The sequence below is a fragment of the Artemia sp. Qi Xiang Cuo genome, chromosome 15, assembly GCF_049724085.1.
Source record: "Artemia sp. Qi Xiang Cuo chromosome 15, ASM4972408v1, whole genome shotgun sequence".
Taxonomy (NCBI): Eukaryota; Metazoa; Arthropoda; class Branchiopoda; order Anostraca; family Artemiidae; genus Artemia; species Artemia sp. Qi Xiang Cuo.
In genome coordinates, this window is record NC_142808.1 from 53,479,101 (window position 1) to 53,497,753 (window position 18,653).

An 18,653-nucleotide genomic window follows, 5' to 3' on the forward strand; every position below is an offset into this window, starting at 1 on the left:
GCTTATTGATGATTTTTGGTGATTACTTATTAACGAAGATTTCATAGGTATGATAGAGCTTGCTGGCTATGTAAGATTTTGTGGTGCCAATATAACTTCAGCCTCCCCCCCCTTCATCACAGAATCAGCTGCCCCCCCAGAGAAGAAGCTAGGTAATCTAAACCACTAACAACTTGATCAGATTCTACCGATTAATCACATTTTAACATTTGCAATGGATAATTCAAAAGCTGAAATAAACTAGGTATAACAGTATGACCAAGCCAGGCCATAAGGAGATATGTTAAGAAAACAATTCTTACTTCATAATGGGCTATGCAAAATTATCCTAGTTGATATATTTTCCAGGCGGAGCACCTTTATCGTCACTATTTTCACTGTTGTACAATTTTTTTTAAAACAAAATTGTGAAAAATAAACAGATTTCACTGCATTTATCCGTTTTCAAATAGTCTATATATGAAGTTTAAATATCATCACTGCCATCTACCAAAAAAGCAAACATTCACAAATTTAGGTTAAGTTAGGTTAGATTAGCTAGATGGTTTTTGGGTGTTTGTTTTATAAACGACTTTCAAGACTTGCTGGCTTGTCCCAGCCTATCCCCACCTTATCCCTCATTCTTTGTACTACCTTGCGGTATAAGAAATGTTTTATCCCTTTTTTACTGATATAATAAATAGTTGTTAATTTGTACATAAATCTTATCTTATTATCATATTATCCTTTCATATTATCCATGGATTTCTCGATTAAAGTACAGTTATGGCGAGATTAAAAGGAAGTCTTGTGTCAAGTATTTAGGTATTACACTTGATGAAACTTTGTAGTTTGGGAAACATACTGGGAAAACATCAGCGATTTTATTACGAAACATTGGAATCCTTAGAGAAGTCGCACACTTTGTCCAGCGTCGCAGTTTAAGGTTTTTGTATTTCTCAATAATACTTCCGTATATTTTATATCGTTCTTCGGTAAGGTTAGGGAGATTTCCGTCACTGGTGAATTCGATTCAAGTTCTCCAAAATAATGTGATCCGTTTATTTCGTAATAAATCTTATAGTGGTTTTTTGAGATTGGAGTATAGAAGACAAAAAAAATTTTACCAGCTTCTGGCTTACGGGATTTTTATCACCAGTTATTTATGTACAAGTATAATAATAATAATCTACCTTTATGCTTCTCAGGAAAGTTTAAGATCAGGTTTGATTGAAACAGTTATAATGCTAGTACAAGTAAGGCGCTGTCTGCTCCAATTGCCGGTGCTACAAGTTCTAAGTTCTCCTTTATATATGAAGGAATAAAATTATGGAATAGTAATGATAAGACGATTTATGACACAACAAGCTTTGAAGAAATTAGAACTAAATTTAAGGAAAAATGTATTATAATTATGCGCTTTAAATTATTATTTGTAATTTTTTTTGTATTTGATTTATAGATTTATGGATTAGTAATAATATGATTATTAATGGTATTAAATGGTTTGGAAAAATTTAGAAGTGAAGTCAAGGAAAATATTTATTCTATTAATGAGTCCTAAGCTATTATTCGTTTTTTTTCTTCTTCTTCTTCTTTTGTTGTTTGATGTGTGTGAAGGAGTATAGTGGATTGTTTGGATAGTTTTTCCTTTTTTTTGTTGTCGTTACGGTGACTCCAGTAGTAACTCAGCAAGGAATTATGTATTTTATTTATACACATATACATATATTGTTTTGTTTATATATTATCAGTAATTCTGGTATACTTAATTTGTGCTATAAATTAGTACTAAAATTTTCTCTTTTTTTCTATTCCTGGCACACCCCTAGGACAACTTGCCTTTGCAAGTTCATGGGCAGGCTAGAAGATTTAGTTGATTGACTAATTTTTTTGTCATGTATTATATATATATATATATATATATATATATATATATATATATATATATATATATATATATATATATATATATATATATATATATATATATCTTGAAAGTAATATACATTCAAATATTACTTATTCGGCTTATTATTCCCAATTATTTAGGTATGCAAAAATATGCAGTAATTACGAAGATTTTAAAAATAGATGTAAAAAGCTGAGCGAAAAACTGATCTTAAGAGGTTTTTCTGCCAAAAAAAATAGTTGGCAATTCAAAAAATTTAGTTTCATGTATCATGAACTCTTAAGTAAATATAAAAAAAATTATAAAGAAATACTGAATGATATTTTCCTCTAATTTCTCGTGCGCTTTTCTTTTTTATGGATGTTTGAGTTTCTAGGGGTTTCAAACAAGCTTGAGGATCTTTAAATTGGTAATTGGTTCCAGATACCAATAAAAGATACATCTGGACATGTCTTCATTTGTTCCAGAATGGTCTCTTTCAGTGACCTCTGGGATTTTACTATGGAAACATTGAAACACTTTTTGTATGTAATTTTTAATAGCTTGAATAGTATGCATGTATTTCACAGGTTTTACCTGACATAGGGTTACCATATAGATCTTATGGTAGAGGCGCCACCGTGCTGGGTAAAGAATGTAAAGCCTCGAAACCCGTAAAGGCCGGTGGTATTTCTTCTGATGAGCCCTAAATGGAAGGTTTTACTTGGAGATATTTTTCTAGATTTAAGGTGCTTTTGCTGGTAATTTTACAACGACTTACATTTATTGATGACAACTTTGCATGGATTTGGACTTTTCTATTTGGTTGATGGTTTGGGTATACTGTTTGGTCCTAGGTAGTTGGATGGATGTGTAAGGTGAGAGCCTCGTTCAAATGCACATTTGTCTCAATTGCTGGATTAGGACGACAGTTTTTTTTTTTTTTTTTTTTTTTTTTTTTTTTTTTTTTTTTTTTGCTTTTGCCAAGTAATTACCTCTTAAACATAATATATATATATATATATATATATATATATATATATGTATATATATACATATATGTATATATGTATGTATTTTGTCAAGTTCTATTTTTTATTAATAAACTAAACTAAATATAAAAAACTTGGAGAATAAGCATAAAAATGGAAAATAGGATTGAAAAACTGGAAAAACAAGGAAAATAGTGAGGATAAAGCTGCTCCCCTGGGAAAATATGTGAACTAGGATAATTTTGCATATTATGAAGTAAGAATTGTTTTCTTAACATGTCTCCTTATGAACTGGCGTGGTCATACACTTATACCAAAAACTAATAACCTAATCATCCCGCCTACTGGTCTTTATCTTAGATCTTCCTCTTCTTCTTTGGATTGTCATAGAGACGCTTTTGCATAGTCTCATCAGCAGAATCAAATTACGGGTCCTACAGCTGGGTTTGAACTCCGGGTCCCGTATTACCCAGCAGAGATCAATCGCCTGAAACTTACTGATTGGCTCGGCGTTCTCTAGTGGCACAGTGGGATTGATCTCTGGTCGGTAATTGAGTTCAAACCCAGCAACAGGAATCAACTGCAGGGCCGGAAATTTGATTCCGGTGAAAAGGTTATGCGGAAGTGTCTCCAAAAAAATTCAAAGAAGAAGATGAAGATTGATTCTTCTTTAAACAATTTGAACTTTAACTAAGTTCAAATCGATTGAGCTTCAGTTTTAGCTCGATCAACTTTTGGACTCTAGCCAAATATCTATTGTGAACGGATTTGGTTTTAACTGACTTCCAAAATTAGCGCTAGCCAAATTGTTATAGTAAAATCTCATTGTGAACGGGCCTTAAGAAGCTTGCAAAGATGAAATTAATAGGAAACTAACATTAAATCTTTAGTCTTTCGGCGCTTTCAAATACCAAGGACAGTGAAAATCAAACCTAACAGAACTGGTTAAATAGAAATTTACGCAACTGTGTACATCTATATACTGTCAATAAATTAGGAAAAATCGGAAATTAAATTCTTAATGAAAAAATAATTTTAGGCTATCTATGGCCTATCTATCTATAATAATATCTCTGTCTCTAAAATCTCTACCTATCTCTAAATCTATCTATCTATCTCTAAAATCATATCTATTCTATATAGCGTCTATAAATTACGAAAAAACGGGAATTATATTTTTAACGTCGTTCATAAAAAAATTTGCAGTTTTAAAGAGTAGGCGGCACCATTTTCAAAATAATCAGCACGGGTCAAAAATTAGCCGAGAATAAACAAAAAATATGGCACTATAAGGCCGAGGCTGTATCTAGGATTTTTTTTTTGGGGGAGGGGGTACACGAAATAGCAAAAAAAAACCCATGGTTTGTCGACTAAGGTCATTCTGAAGGACGAGACTAATAGAAATAAAGGGGATATATTCTTAACCACCTTTTTATGCTCTTTTCAGTAGTAGAGCGGCTTAATTTCATCAAAATACTAGGGGGGGGGGGGCGAAGTTGGAGCCAATTTTCCCAAATGAAGTGAAAATGAAAGTAAAAACTGGAAAAATGAGCCATTTGCCTTTAAATTACTATATAGTACTAAAAAAGTACTATAAAGATACTTCATAGTGCTATAAAAGTAAATATATACTAAAGAAAACTGATCCGTTTCTGTTGATCCTTGAATTATGCAGGCTTATGTTAGTTTTGACAAGATTTTTGAACTAAATTTCAGCTGAGGGGCAAACTCAGGTCAGGGGAGGGGGCAAACCGAGGTCTAGGAGGGGCATTTACCCCCCCCCCCCCTGCCCCATAGTAAATTACGCCCGTGCAGTAATATAAACCAAATTCAAAAATTCCGAGCAAATTGAAGATTATTCCATTTTTGGCGTAGGTTGCCTTTTTCATTGATAAAAAGAAGACAAATGCCATTATAGCTCCATAAGATAATCCTTCCTGTCAAAGCCGGGAAAAATACTCTTTTTTTATAGGCATAACGGTACAAGATAGGACAATTCTGGCTGCACCATTTGATTCCTCGTGCTGAGTTGACGAACGAGATATGCATAACTCGTTTTCGACCAAAATGGCATATGTTCCACTTTTGATTACCACAGCCGAACTATAGGGTAGTGCTCTATTTTTCGGATACTGCCCTAAAAACCTCATAACTGTAAAACAACCAATAGGAGAATTTTAGAAAATCGCAGTTGTCAGACATTGGTTGGAAAACAACCAATAGACATTGGTTGTTTTCCTATTGGTTGTAAAACAACCAATAGGAAAATTTTTGAATATCGCGGTTTTCAGACATTGGTTGTAAAACAATCAATAGGAAAATTTTAGAAAATCGCGATTTTTAGGCCTGAATAGAACTAATTTGGATCAAAGGGACAAAGAATGTTTTTGTATATCCTTGGTACTGTCATAAAAAAAAAAAAAAAATGAATGCAACTATTGATTTTAAAACCTCTTATGAAAATCAAAGGGAAGCTGAAGCTCAATTTGACCTCTCCCTAAATTACTATAGACTAAATAAAACAACGACATATTCCATTGAAAGGAAGATTATTCAACAGATTTACATGTTGTCTTATCATATAAGGTTATGTTGCAACCTTATCAGAAAATGCAAATAATTAGACCTTTCAAATAGTTGAAGTCCAAAGAGAAATCTAACCATCACCCCCCCCCCATCTTGCGTAACAAATTCAATAAATACTAAAAAAGAATTAATCTAATATTGAAAGGTTTTATTGATTAATTACAGCGCATAAAAATTCGACAAAAAATCACAAACTAACAGTTGAACATAATGTGAACGAAAATTATTTTCACTAAACTTAGATCCGCAAAAAAAACCTCCGACTGCATACAAAACTGATGCGACAAAAGAAGCTATTTATCAACCACCCTACGAGCAGAACATAAATCAAATTAAATTACACAACTTTCATGAAACAGCCATATTTACAGTACCTTACATTGCCTTTAGTTTGATTGAGATTTTTTTTTAACTTTCACCAGTTCCCCTCATACATCCTAATAATAAAAATAAAAAAAAAAAAAAAAAAAAAAAAAAAAAAGAAAAGAAAATTTAAAACACAAAATTTCAATTTAAACAAAAAGCTAGTTTTGCTTTTGGGATTTGGTTTTGAAATAAAAATTAAGCAAATATTTCGGCCAAGATCCCCGCACTTCCGTCCTCTATTCAAAGAAAAAAGAACCGGGGAAAAATAACAAAATGAAACACAAAAATCCAAAAAACTAATAAAAATCCAAAACAGAATTCGTGACAAAAAAATGAATCGAATAGAAATCAGCCCACAATATTTGAGCTTTCTTTAAAAAATTTCAACTGAAAAAATAATCTACCAAACGGCAACCTCAACAAACAAAAGACTTAAAAAAATGAATCAGCCCATGGTCTGCCTACAATATCTGATTTTATCCACTAATTTTTTTTTCTGAAAGCAAATTATTGAAATTAAAGACACCTGAAAAGAAACTTTTCGTTTCGAAATTATTCAAAGATTTTCATTCTTTGTAAAACGGAGGTTTAAGACCGTTTTTGCAAAATATACCTTCCAAATCACAATGAACAATTATGAATCTTATTTTGTCTTTATTTTATATTGTTATCCTTCTCTTAAATTATATATTCTTCTCTCATTTTAGTCCAATTTAATAAAAAAACAACTAAAAAGTAAAGATTAACTTATTCACGACGAATTTATCTATTTCATCAGCCCTTTATCTTATAAAACCATGATTAAGAAGGAACGGAATTAATGAGACCAAGTTTAATAGTTGGCTAGCAAGTAAAAATACAACTACAAAAGAATTAGCTTAGCTACCAATTCTAAGTCAAAATGAACAATTATGAATATTACAATAAGATTGTAACCAAAATATTTCAACAGATTTTGATTAAACGGATCAACGAAGTCAAATGTCAATAAATACAATTCCCTTATCGCATCGCCGTAAGCAACTATATTCTAGTTCACCACCAACGTGCGGACTAATTCCTATTAATCTCATTACCTTTTTAAATAATTATCATAACTATATCAGAATAAATTAAATCTTATTAAACAGAAATTAACCGAATTAAATTAAAGTTTCGAATTAAATTAAATCGAATTAAAATTTAATCGAAATTAAATAAAAAAATAAATTAAATCGAAAGAAAAATTTTAAGGAATGAAACAAACATTTAAGCTTTCATTATAACAAATTATTATTTCAGTTTCCATTTTCAGAAATAAACTGAAATTTCGATGAAAACATGACGTTATTGAATTTTTCAGAAACCAAATTGACCATGTCTATCTTTCACATTATAAGGTTTTAGATTCAAAGCGACCGACCAACTCCCAGCTTTGTACATAAACAAGAACAGTAACTTTTAAGGGTCAAAAGATGAAAAAAACTGCCTCGAATAAACGCAAAACTTTTGTAAGAGGCGAGACAGGCTTAATTCATTTCGATGTGAAATTGAGGGAAATCTCCAGACACTAAAATATTTCGTCATATTTTTTCTTTCGCCAATAAAACTTAACTAAAATCTCAAATCAACTTCAATCGATTCTTCGGTGCCCGGGTCGGAACTCTTTAGATCTGAAGTTGAGATACCCGATACCCAACCCGACTGACCAAATTGGATACCCATAAAATATAAAGGTGTCTAAAAATGGGGGGTGGCGATTGGGTATTTCGGTCCTCAGAAAGTGAACGGAGAAATGTCGATAGCATGAAAGACCTCCACGTACACAAGGTCATCATTACTTCCTTATTGAAGAAAATCGGGGACAAATCACATTTGACGTATTATCCCCCCCCCCACACTAAAAACCAAAAAATTTGAATCTTATATAGAGGGGTTACTATCATGTCCAAAATTGGTACCAGAATTAGCAGGCTACTATCTGTAGTTTAAACCCGTGCAAACACCAGCCCAGTCACCGAAGGCTTAATTTCAGCAAGAACCTTCTCTCACCAATTGGTTCGTGTTTTAAGCTCACAACCATTCTTTTGATTTTTTTTCCAATGTGTGACTTATAGACTTCGTCAATTAGGTCTTTAAAGAGTTCGATTACGATGAAAATGAGAAAAAAGGGTGAGGTGGTTTAAAAGGAATTAACCCACAAGGTAGTAATGAGCTGGAATATAAGTTCAATGAATATATAACTATCTCTTTTGACCTTTTTGTTTTTTTACACTTTTAGCCTGTTTTTCGGTTCACTTTTGGGCTTTTCAGCCCTTGACACTGGCAGCCCTGCCCTCTTCCTCCTCTTCTGCAGTCATTTGGTCTCCAGTTGTATAGATTGGACTACTCCGGCCATTCACTACATCAGCGTTGATGTAGACCGAGGAAATACTGGAGCCAGGAATCTCAAACATTGGCTCCAACAAAAGTTTCTCCTAAAAACAAAAAATATTATTGATAAAATATTAAATAATATATGAAAATATTTAATAACATAAAATATTAATGATAAAATCTATAAAAAAATATGTAAAACTGAAGAAATTAAATTTTTTTTAACACCAATAGAAAGCTTAAAGTACATCTTCACAGAGCAACTTTTGATTTTTTTTTTTTTTTTTTTTTTTGCAATCGGACAGTTTTACGATGCAACAATTTTGTTTTTATTCGATTAGTGTGATTAGATTTTATACATCTACCAAAATATATTTTGGCACTGAAATTTTGGACTGAAAAAGACACTAGAAATTGGTTGAAAATTGACAAAATAATTTTTTTTCTCCTAATTTTTTAAGCAAGTGTATGTAATCCTACAAGAAAAAATCAAAGTTTCCTGACCAAGTGAAACTCCAAAAGAAGTTTCTCTTGAAAGATATAGAAATGTGAAAAAATACTCATGTAATTAAGAGAAAAAAAATTTAAAAACCAATAGAAAGCTTAAGGTGCATCCTTCCAGAGCAGCTTTTGGTATGCTATTTTTATGCAGTCTGACCGTTTGCAATGCGTCAATTTTGCTATTATTCGATAGCTGAGAAGCAGATTTATCTATATACCGAATTAAAATTTTGTAATTGCCTTTATATTTTTTTTAGATCAAAAATGAATTAAAAATTGTTATTACAAACTTTTTGTTATCGTAATTTTCAAGCAAATTTATACAATTTATCAGCAGAAATTAATCTGAGGTTAGATTAGGTTATATATTAACCAGGACCCCTACGGCCATTATACTCTTATACCAAGACATCTCAAGCCTAAGTAAATCCAGCCACATTTCGAATGTCCTAAAATTCACCTCTTTAACAGCCTGATCATACGTGTATGGGTGTGATACCATATACATTGCAATGCACCGTTTGCAATGGCGCGAAAATGCGCCAAGCCTTCCCCCATTTGAAATGAGATACCCTCACCAAATAGCAAACATTAGATACGTCGACGAGGAGATTTCGTTTCTAAGCAACTTTCAGGCGGCTTGTTGCAACAGTGAATCAGTAGTGTTGATAATATTTGCAAGGTAAGGCCTCAAAATTGGCGCATGACAACAAAGAAGTACTTTCTGTCATCATTATTAATATGTGGTTGTTATATTTATTCCAAATAATTTATTCTGGTAAAGCAAAACCTTTCTTATTATTAAAACGTCATTGATAAGATTTGAAAAATAAAAAACGTTAATGGTAAGAAGAAAAACAAAACAAACTTGAAAAAAAGTCAAATAGTAAAGACAAGCAGAAGAAAAGTAACTCATTCTTTGACATATACATCTTCTATTAATATTACTATTATTTTATTAATAATTATCATTATTTATTAATATTTCACACCAAAATTCCGTAAATTGAAATTGCACAGACTTGAAGTTTATGAATTTGGTGCGTCATTCTCAGCCGTCGAAGTTACTTTTTTTTAGTTTATTTCTAGAACTGTTTGCAGTGTTTTTGTGGATATTTCGATATTTTTGTATAGTTTTGGGTATATACAGCTTTTTACATTTTTTATTAATTTTTTCTTCTCCTTCCTCTCTTCTTGTGTTACTTAAATTAATTTTTTTTATGCGTATTGTATTTCATCCCTTTCGTCCAAGGGGCATGGGTTCGATCCTAGGCCGTCCTTGCCGATTGGATTGGTGCGCTGGATTTAGGATCCATTGTCCGAGAGGACGAGGGTTCGAATCCTAGTGTACCCAGTCATTTGGTCTGGTACGAGGGTCAGTGGTGTGACTCTGTAAGCTCAGCCAGAGTCGACCCAGCTCTAAATGAGTAATCTGGAGTAATCTGTGGAAGGTAAGCAGGAAGGGTGTGCGAGAGCACAGGATGGCTAGCCCCAGCCCCCCATTGCACCCCAACCCCCCATTGCACTTCCTGGCTTAAGGGCCACGAAACAGAAATAAGCACGGCCGGTTTGGACCTTAAGAGTCTAGTGCCGTCATACGCACTTTACTTACTTATTTCGTCCCTTACAGACTGCAGCACTGTTTTGATATGCGCATTTTTCTATGAATAAACCCAATTAGTATTATTAATAATATCAATTTTATAAAAATTAATTGCTATTAATACAATATTTATAATATATTTTTTTTTTATAAAATGCTTATCGGTTTTACAATTCATAACATTCGTTTAACCATCTATTATCTGATTTTAGTGAAAAATAGGGTTCAAGTACAGAGCGTTTTAAAAATTCATTGAAATATAATAAGAAAACAGAATCAAGACAAAAGATTCATGGTTTTAAAAACAAAAGAAAGTGGTGGGAGAGACATGAAAACTAAAATACATTAATAGTAAAAGAGAAAAAAAAAATAGAAAAAAGGATCCAAAAAGGGATAAAATACAGAAAAGACAAGAAAAAACAATCCAAAAAGGGAAAAAAACTACCTCCTTTATTGATACTACAACTAAGACCGTTTTCATAGGGGAAGGCCAAGGTTTAAACCCACCCTCAAAATTTGTTTCCAACTCGCAAAAAAATAATAAAAGTGAATATAAAAACATTTTTGGTGCCTTTAAAGTTTTTTGTACCCCCCCCCCCCCGGCCATTAAAGTATCCCCCCCCCCGAACAAAATCCTGGACACGCCTTTGACTATAACAAAAATGCACGGAAATGAGGGCGTAAATAATATAGTTGGGGGCGTATGAGTATATACACTCATAATACAATAATATAATGAGGGCTTAAAATAATTCCATTATAGTTAAAGCAGGATTGAAAATAGTGAATAATGGGTAAAAACTTTAATATGATAGCCAAAAAAAAAAAAAAAAAAATGAATACAAAAATAATAACACAAATCTGCATATTTCTGTTTTTATAGACAAAAAAAAACTTAGCTTAAACGAAGATTTAAAGAAAATATGAGTTTTCTTTCGTTTTCTATTTTGTTTTTGCGTAGTGTCTGTGTTTTCTTTGTTTTTTTTTTCAGCTCATTTTTTTTTGTCGTTTTTAAAGTTTTTTTTGTTTTTTTCCCTGAAAGGCTTTCAGATGTGTAGCCAAAATATTCGAAATTTCATTATTACTGGTACCAACTTTTTTTCATTAGCTTATTGAAAACTTAACGCACTTTGCAATATTTTATTTTCATTTTAATTGTAAATGGTATTATATGATTGTCCAGCACGGAGGACCAATAGTAAAAAACAACATAATGTCCTTTTAGTAGTCACGGACAGCCTATAATTAATTACTGCTCGATAGCAATACCGAACAAATTAAATTAATATTTAACAATGAAATTCAAGACTTGATATAAAGAAAGTCACTAATTGTAAAAGAGGAGAAAGTGACAGAAAAAAAACAAATATTATAGAAAAATAGTTAAAAAGTCTTTTTTAATAAAAAAAGAAATCAAACAGAGAAAGAAATGCTTCTTTTATTAATGGTAATACCAATTATATGCTAATAATATTTTTATTGATACTAAATAACACGTGAATGAGGGCATAGCCATGCACGGATGTGCAACACCAAAGAAAAACAGCCAGGTTAGGCTGGCATGATAGGGACTCATGCCAGCCATGAAAGCCTAACATAACATCTAGGCTATCATGCCAGCCATGATAGCCTAACATGGCTGCCATGATTGTTCGCACCAAGAGTCCTTCCAATATCCCCGATTTTTCCGGGGCTTTCCTGATTTTCCCCGAAAAACATTAAATTAACTAAAAGGTTCTCATCGAAGGTACGAAAATCAACGATTTTTATTTGGTGGCAACGTTCGCGTATTTATAAATATGCATTGGAATATGTTGTTTATACAACGTGGATTACAAATCATTTAACGATAGCACAGTACCATAGAAAAGAGCCAGGTTTGGCTGATATGAAAAGCGTTGTTGTGCTAAGGAGTCTACTATTATTCCCAAGATTTCCCAGGTTTTCCCGAATTTCTCCGAAACAAATTTAGGCTCCCTGTAATCTCATTGAACGTTAACGAAAAGTAACGTTTTTTATTTCGTGAAAACCTTCGCGTGCTTATTAACATGTATTAGAAATGTGTCTTATACGTCTTTTCAGGATTGCGCAGTACAATAGAACACAACCAGGTTAGGCTGGAATGAAAGGGGTTATTGTGCTAAGGCGGCATGCACTTCCCAATTTTCCCGGGCTTTTATAAATTTCTTCGAAACAAATTTGGGTTCACTGAAATCCCATAGAAAGTTAACGTTAACGAAAAATAACGTTTTTTATTTCGTGGCAACCTTGGCGTGCTTACAAAAATTTATTAAAAACCGTGTCTTACACGTCTTTTCAGGATTGCGCAGTACAATAGAACACAACCAGGTTAGGCTGGAATGAAAGGGGTTATTGTGCTAAGGCGGCATGCACTTCCCAATTTTCCCGGGATTTTCTAAATTTCTTCGAAACAAATTTGGGCTCACTGAAATCCCATAGAAAGTTAACGATAACGAAAAATGACGTTTTTTATTTCGTGGCAACTTTGGCGTGCTTACAAAAATTTATTAAAACATATCTTACACGTCTTTTCAGGATTGCACAGTACAATAGAATGCAGCCAGGTTAGGCTGAAATGAAAGAGGTTATTGTGCTAAGGATGCTTCCACTGTTCCTGAATTTTCCAGAGTTTTCCCAAAGTTTTTCGCAATGAAATAGAATCATTAAAATCTCATCGAAAGTTAGCGTTAGCAAAAATTAACGATTTTTATGTCGTGGCAAAGTCAGCTAATTTACAAACACGGATTACGAAACATCATTTGCGCAACGTGTCTTAAAAATCCTTTCACGATTGCGCTGTATCAAAGAAAAACCACCCAGGCTAGGATGGTTTGATTGTTGTGCTCATACTAAGTCTTTAATTTCCCCAAACCCCTGTGGGAGTTTCTCTTTGATCTTTAGAAAAAAATATAATTTTTTACATTACAAGGCGCTTTTAAAATCAATATGATAATGCCTCGAAAGAAAACAAACAAAAATTTTTCAAATTTTTGTCACTGAAATATTTGCTACTTTTTTCGGTTTTGACTGTTCGTGGAACTATTTTGCGATCGTAAAGATGATAAAGACTAAAAAGACTTAAAAGACTAAAAAGACTAAAAAGACTAAAAAGATGACAAAGACTAAAAAGACTAAAAAGACTAAAAAGATGATAAAGACTAAAGACTAAAAAGACTAAAAAGATGATAAAGACTAAAGACTAAAAAGACTAAAAAGATGATGAAATTGAATTTGTTGTGATCAGTAAAGTGTTGGACAGTGTGAAATTAGAAAACAATTCTTACAACATAATATGCAGAATCATTGGACCTAACACATTAGACATACAGACCTGCTATACTCCCCCCCCCTCCTGATGTGCAAATATATAGCCCAAATTTGTTTCTAAAGTATTATATTTTTATCATACTTAGGTAGGGCGTAGATCATACAAGTACCGAATTATGTATACTGCCCAGGCAAACAGGCGAATGTCAAAAAGATGGGCTTCCCCAAAACCCCCTGTAAAATCTACAGAAATTATAAAGCAATTTATATGATGTCAAACCATAACATGACTTAGGTTTCAAGCCCAAGATTCTTTTCAAGGGCTTGTTTTGTACCACCTTGTACTGGATAAAAAAAAGAGAAAAAATAAAAACAGAGGAATTATATGACAATGTAGATTTAATAAGCAAATGAGGATAACGACCCTCCAGAGCCATTGCTGGCGCATAAAAAAGGTAAAGAATACAGTACAAGACCCTTAAAGTCAAAACTGGCGATGCTGATCTCCGTCTCTTGGCCCTTCAGCCAGGAAGTGCAATGGGGGATGGGGCCAGCCATCCTGTGCTTTCGCACACCCTTCCTGTTTACCTTCCCCAGATTTCTCTAGGTACCCATTTAGAGCTGGGTCGACTCTAACTGAGCTTACAGTAACGCCACTAAATCCCCGTCCTAAACCAAATAATTGAATACACTAGGATTCGAACCCTCGTCCTCTCGGACAAAGGATCCTAAATCCAGCGCACCAACCACTCGGCTTAGGGCATATTGATGGCGCATAGGGCATCGAATCGGCGTTTCAGTTGCTGGGTCTTTTTTACAGGGACAAGTAGCAAGCATGTCGCTGAGCCGGGGCCGCAGCAGGGATCGATCCCTGGGCCTTCTATTGCCAAGCAGAAATTGTGCTACATCAGAAAAATTTAAATAAAGTCTCATAGACAAAATCTCCTGCAAAGACTACAAAATATAAATTACTTCAACAGAGGCTTCTAGACTGTAGATGAGTTTTTCTTCTTCAGCACCAGCTTCTGAAATATCATAAAAAAAAGAAAAAAAGAAGAACTACCGAAAAATAAAAAAAAACCTCCTTAAGGGTCCGGCTCTTTATTTGGATGAGTACTTTTTCCCATAGGACACAACGAAAAATTAAGTAATTACTAGGAACAGTTCACTGGAGCAGAGCAAAAAGCTGCGTAAGGCCAACACAGCTGCGCACACTTCTCCTCCATCCCAATCTACCCAAACCTCCCCTTTCCTACGATCCAAGGAAGTTCTTATTACCCTTAAACCTTTTCTTACGACCTCTTTCTATCCAATTTGGGAACAACTTGCTTTTCGTTTTGCCCTAGATGGATGTTCAAAAGGGACTATCTTTGGCAATTTGTCATCCATCATCCGCAAAACGTATCCTAGCCCTCTCAATTTTTCTCTCATTATAGCCTTTGAAAGTGGGATAGAATGAAGGTTATCGTACAGCCTACTGTTTGGAATGCGGACAGTCAAACGGATAACCAAAATAATTCATCGGCAATTCCTGTGGAAAACATCTAAAAACTATAATACTACTACTACTAACAACTCACCGCAGCACCAAGCCGCCCGAGGCCAACACAACCACGCACGCTCCTCCTCCACCCCAATCTATTCAAAGCCTCCCTTTTTACACCCCCCCACGAAGTTCCCATGTCCTTTAAATCTTTCTTTATGACGTCCTCCCACCCCAGACGGGGACGACCTGCTTTCCGTTTAGCCCTAGATGGTTGGCCGAAAAGAACAATCTTCGGCAATCTGTCATCCTTCATCCGCACAACGTGCCTTAGCCACCTCAGCCTTTCTTACGTTTTAGCCCTAGAGAGTGGTATTGAACCATATTTTCCGCATAGCCTATTGTTTGAAATACGGTCAGTCAGCCGGGTACCCAAAACAATCCTTAAGCAGTTTCTCTGAAAACATATAGCAAATCTTCATCAGATTTTCGGAGCGTCCATGCTTCAGAGCCATATTTCACAACTGTAGCTTCTAATATTTTAATGTTGGTTTGCAGACTGATCTTCCAGACTTGTTTTAACTGTGAAAAAACACCCTGAGCCTTGGCTATTCTACTTTTAACGTCTTCACTACTCCCACTATCTTTACTAATAATAATTCGAAGGTAAGTGAAGCTGCCCAGCAGATCAATCTTTTAATTACCCAATGTCACCTTTTCATCTTCACTTATTACTAGACTCAGTGACTTGGTCTTCTTAACATTAATTTTCAAACCTATTCTAGCACCCTGAAGTCGCAAAAAAAACTATAATACCAGAATAGATCTAAGGCCACGAGCCCCAGTCTTCTTTTCAAGTGCTTGCTTAGCAATAGCTTCGAGAGCATCATCAGTTATGGTCAAATCCACTTTGTCCATTCCAAAGAGCATTTGGAACTGAGGAATCAACGCGTTTTTTGGCTCTGTCAGGATTCGAACCAGCATTTCTTCATCCAGACTGTGGAATGCTGTGATTACTGGCAATCGACCACAAAACTCTGGAATCATCCCTAAAAAGAGAATGTTGGGTACCATTTATTATAATGTTTTGATTAGCCAATGGTACCATTTACCATTTATTACAAAGTTTTGATTAACCAATTCTACCATTTACCATTTATTAATATGGACATTTGTGTAATAAAATAGGTACGATTTATTACAAAGTTATGATTAGCCACTGGTACCTTCTATCATTTACTATATTTATTTTTACAAACATTTTGTAATAATATGGGTACCATTTATTACAAAGTTTTCATTAGCCAATGGTACCATTTACCATTTATTACATTTATTATTACAAGCATTTTTGCAATAATATGGGTACTATTTATTACAAAGTTTTGATTGGCCAATGGTACCATTTACCATTTATTACATTTATTATTACAAAGTTTTGATTACCCAATGGTACCATTTACCATTTATTACATTTATCATTAAAAACATTTTTGTAATTATATGGGTACCATTTATTATAAATTTTTGATTGGCCAATGGTACCATTTACCATTTATTACAAAGTTTTGATTAACCAATTTTACCATTTACCATTTATTAATATGGACATTTTTGTAATAAAATAGGTACGATTTATTGCAAAGTTATGATTAGCCACTGGTACCTTCTACTATTTACTATATTTATTTTTACAAACATTTTGTAATAATATGGGTACCATTTATTACAAAGTTTTCATTAGCCAATGGTACCATTTACCATTTATTACAAAGTTTTGATTAACCAAATCTACCATTTACCATTTATTAATATGGACATTTTTGTAATAAAATAGGTAAGATTTATTACAAAGTTATGATTAGCCACTGGTACCTTCTACCATTTACTATATTTATTTTTACAAACATTTTGTAATAATATGGGTACCATTTATTACAAAGTTTTCATTAGCCAATGGTACCATTTACCATTTATTACAAAGTTTTGATTAACCAAATCTACCATTTACTATTTATTAATATGGACATTTTTGTAATAAAATAGGTACGATTTATTACAAAGTTATGATTAGCCACTGGTACCTTCTACCATTTACTATATTTATTTTTACAAACATTTTGTAATAATATGGGTACCATTTATTACAAAGTTTTCATTAGCCAATGGTACCATTTACCATTTATTACAAAGTTTTGATTAACCAAATCTACCATTTACCATTTATTAATATGGACATTTTTGTATTAAAATTGGTAGAATTTATTACAAAGTTATGACTAGCCACTGGTACCTTCAACCATTTACTATATTTATTTTTACAAACATTTTGTAATAATATGGGTACAATTTATTACAAAGTTTTCATTAGCCAATGGTACCATTTACCATTTATTACAAAGTTTTGATTAACCAAATCTACCATTTACCATTTATTAATATGGACATTTTTGTAATAATATAGGTACGATTTATTACAAAGTTATGATTAGCCACTGGTACCTTCTACCATTTACTATATTGATTTTTACAAACATTTTGTAATAATATGGGTACCATTTATTACAAAGTTTTGATTAACCAAATCTACCATTTACTATTTATTAATATGGACATTTTTGTAATAAAATAGGTACGATTTATTACAAAGTTATGATTAGCCACTGGTACCTTCTACCATTTACTATATTTATTTTTACAAACATTTTGTAATAATATGGGTACCATTTTTTTTACAGAGTTTTCATTAGCCAATGGTACCATTTACCATTTATTACATTTATTCCAAATTTTTGATTAGCCAATGGTACCATTTACCATTTATTACAAAGTTTTGATACACCAAATCTACCATTTACCATTTATTAATATGGACATTTTTGTAATAAAGTAGGTACGATTTATTACAAAGTTATGATTAGCCACTGGTACCTTGTACCATTTATTACATTTATTATTAAATTTTTTTAAATAATATGGGTACCATATATTGCAAGTTTTGATTAGCCAATGGTAACATTTACCATTTATTACATTTATTATTACAAACATTTTTGCAATAAATATGGGTACTATTTATTACAAAGTTTTGATTGGCCAATGGTACCATTTACCATTTATTACATTTATTTCAAATTATTGATTAGCCAATGGTACCACTTACCATTTATTATTACGAACTTTTTTGTAAGGATATGGGTACCATTTATTATTACGTTTTGATTAGCCAATGGTACCATTTACCATTTATTACATATATTATTACATATATTATATATAAATATATTATATATTATATATAATATATTACATATATTATATTACAAAAACTTTGTAAAAATATGGGTACCATTTATTACACAGTTTTGATAACCCAATGGTACCATTTACCATCTATTATATTTATTATTAAAAACATTTTTGTAATAATATGTGTACCATTTATTACAAAGTTTTGATTGGCCAATGGTACCATTTATTATTACAAGCATTTTCGGAAAAATGTGCGTACCATTTATTACAAAGTTTTGATTAGCCAATGGTACAATTTAACATTTATTACAAACATTATTAGTCCCAGCAAACTACCCTCTTTTAGTTCTAATGGTT

General features: G+C 32.7%; 1 protein-coding gene across 1 annotated transcript in view; it reads right to left on the reverse strand.

The window, feature by feature from the left end:
* Positions 1-5,581: 5,581 nt before the first annotated feature.
* Positions 5,582-18,653, reverse strand: part of LOC148943851 (ATP-dependent clpX-like chaperone, mitochondrial) — a 59,229-nt gene continuing 46,157 nt past the window's right edge. The window contains exons 9-10 of the mRNA XM_089101873.1: positions 15,861-16,093; positions 5,582-8,270 (exon numbers count right to left, since the gene is read on the reverse strand). Of these exons, the coding sequence (XP_088957999.1) occupies positions 8,103-8,270; positions 15,861-16,093 (401 nt within the window). The 3' untranslated portion in view covers positions 5,582-8,102. The remainder of the gene's footprint in view (positions 8,271-15,860; positions 16,094-18,653) is intronic.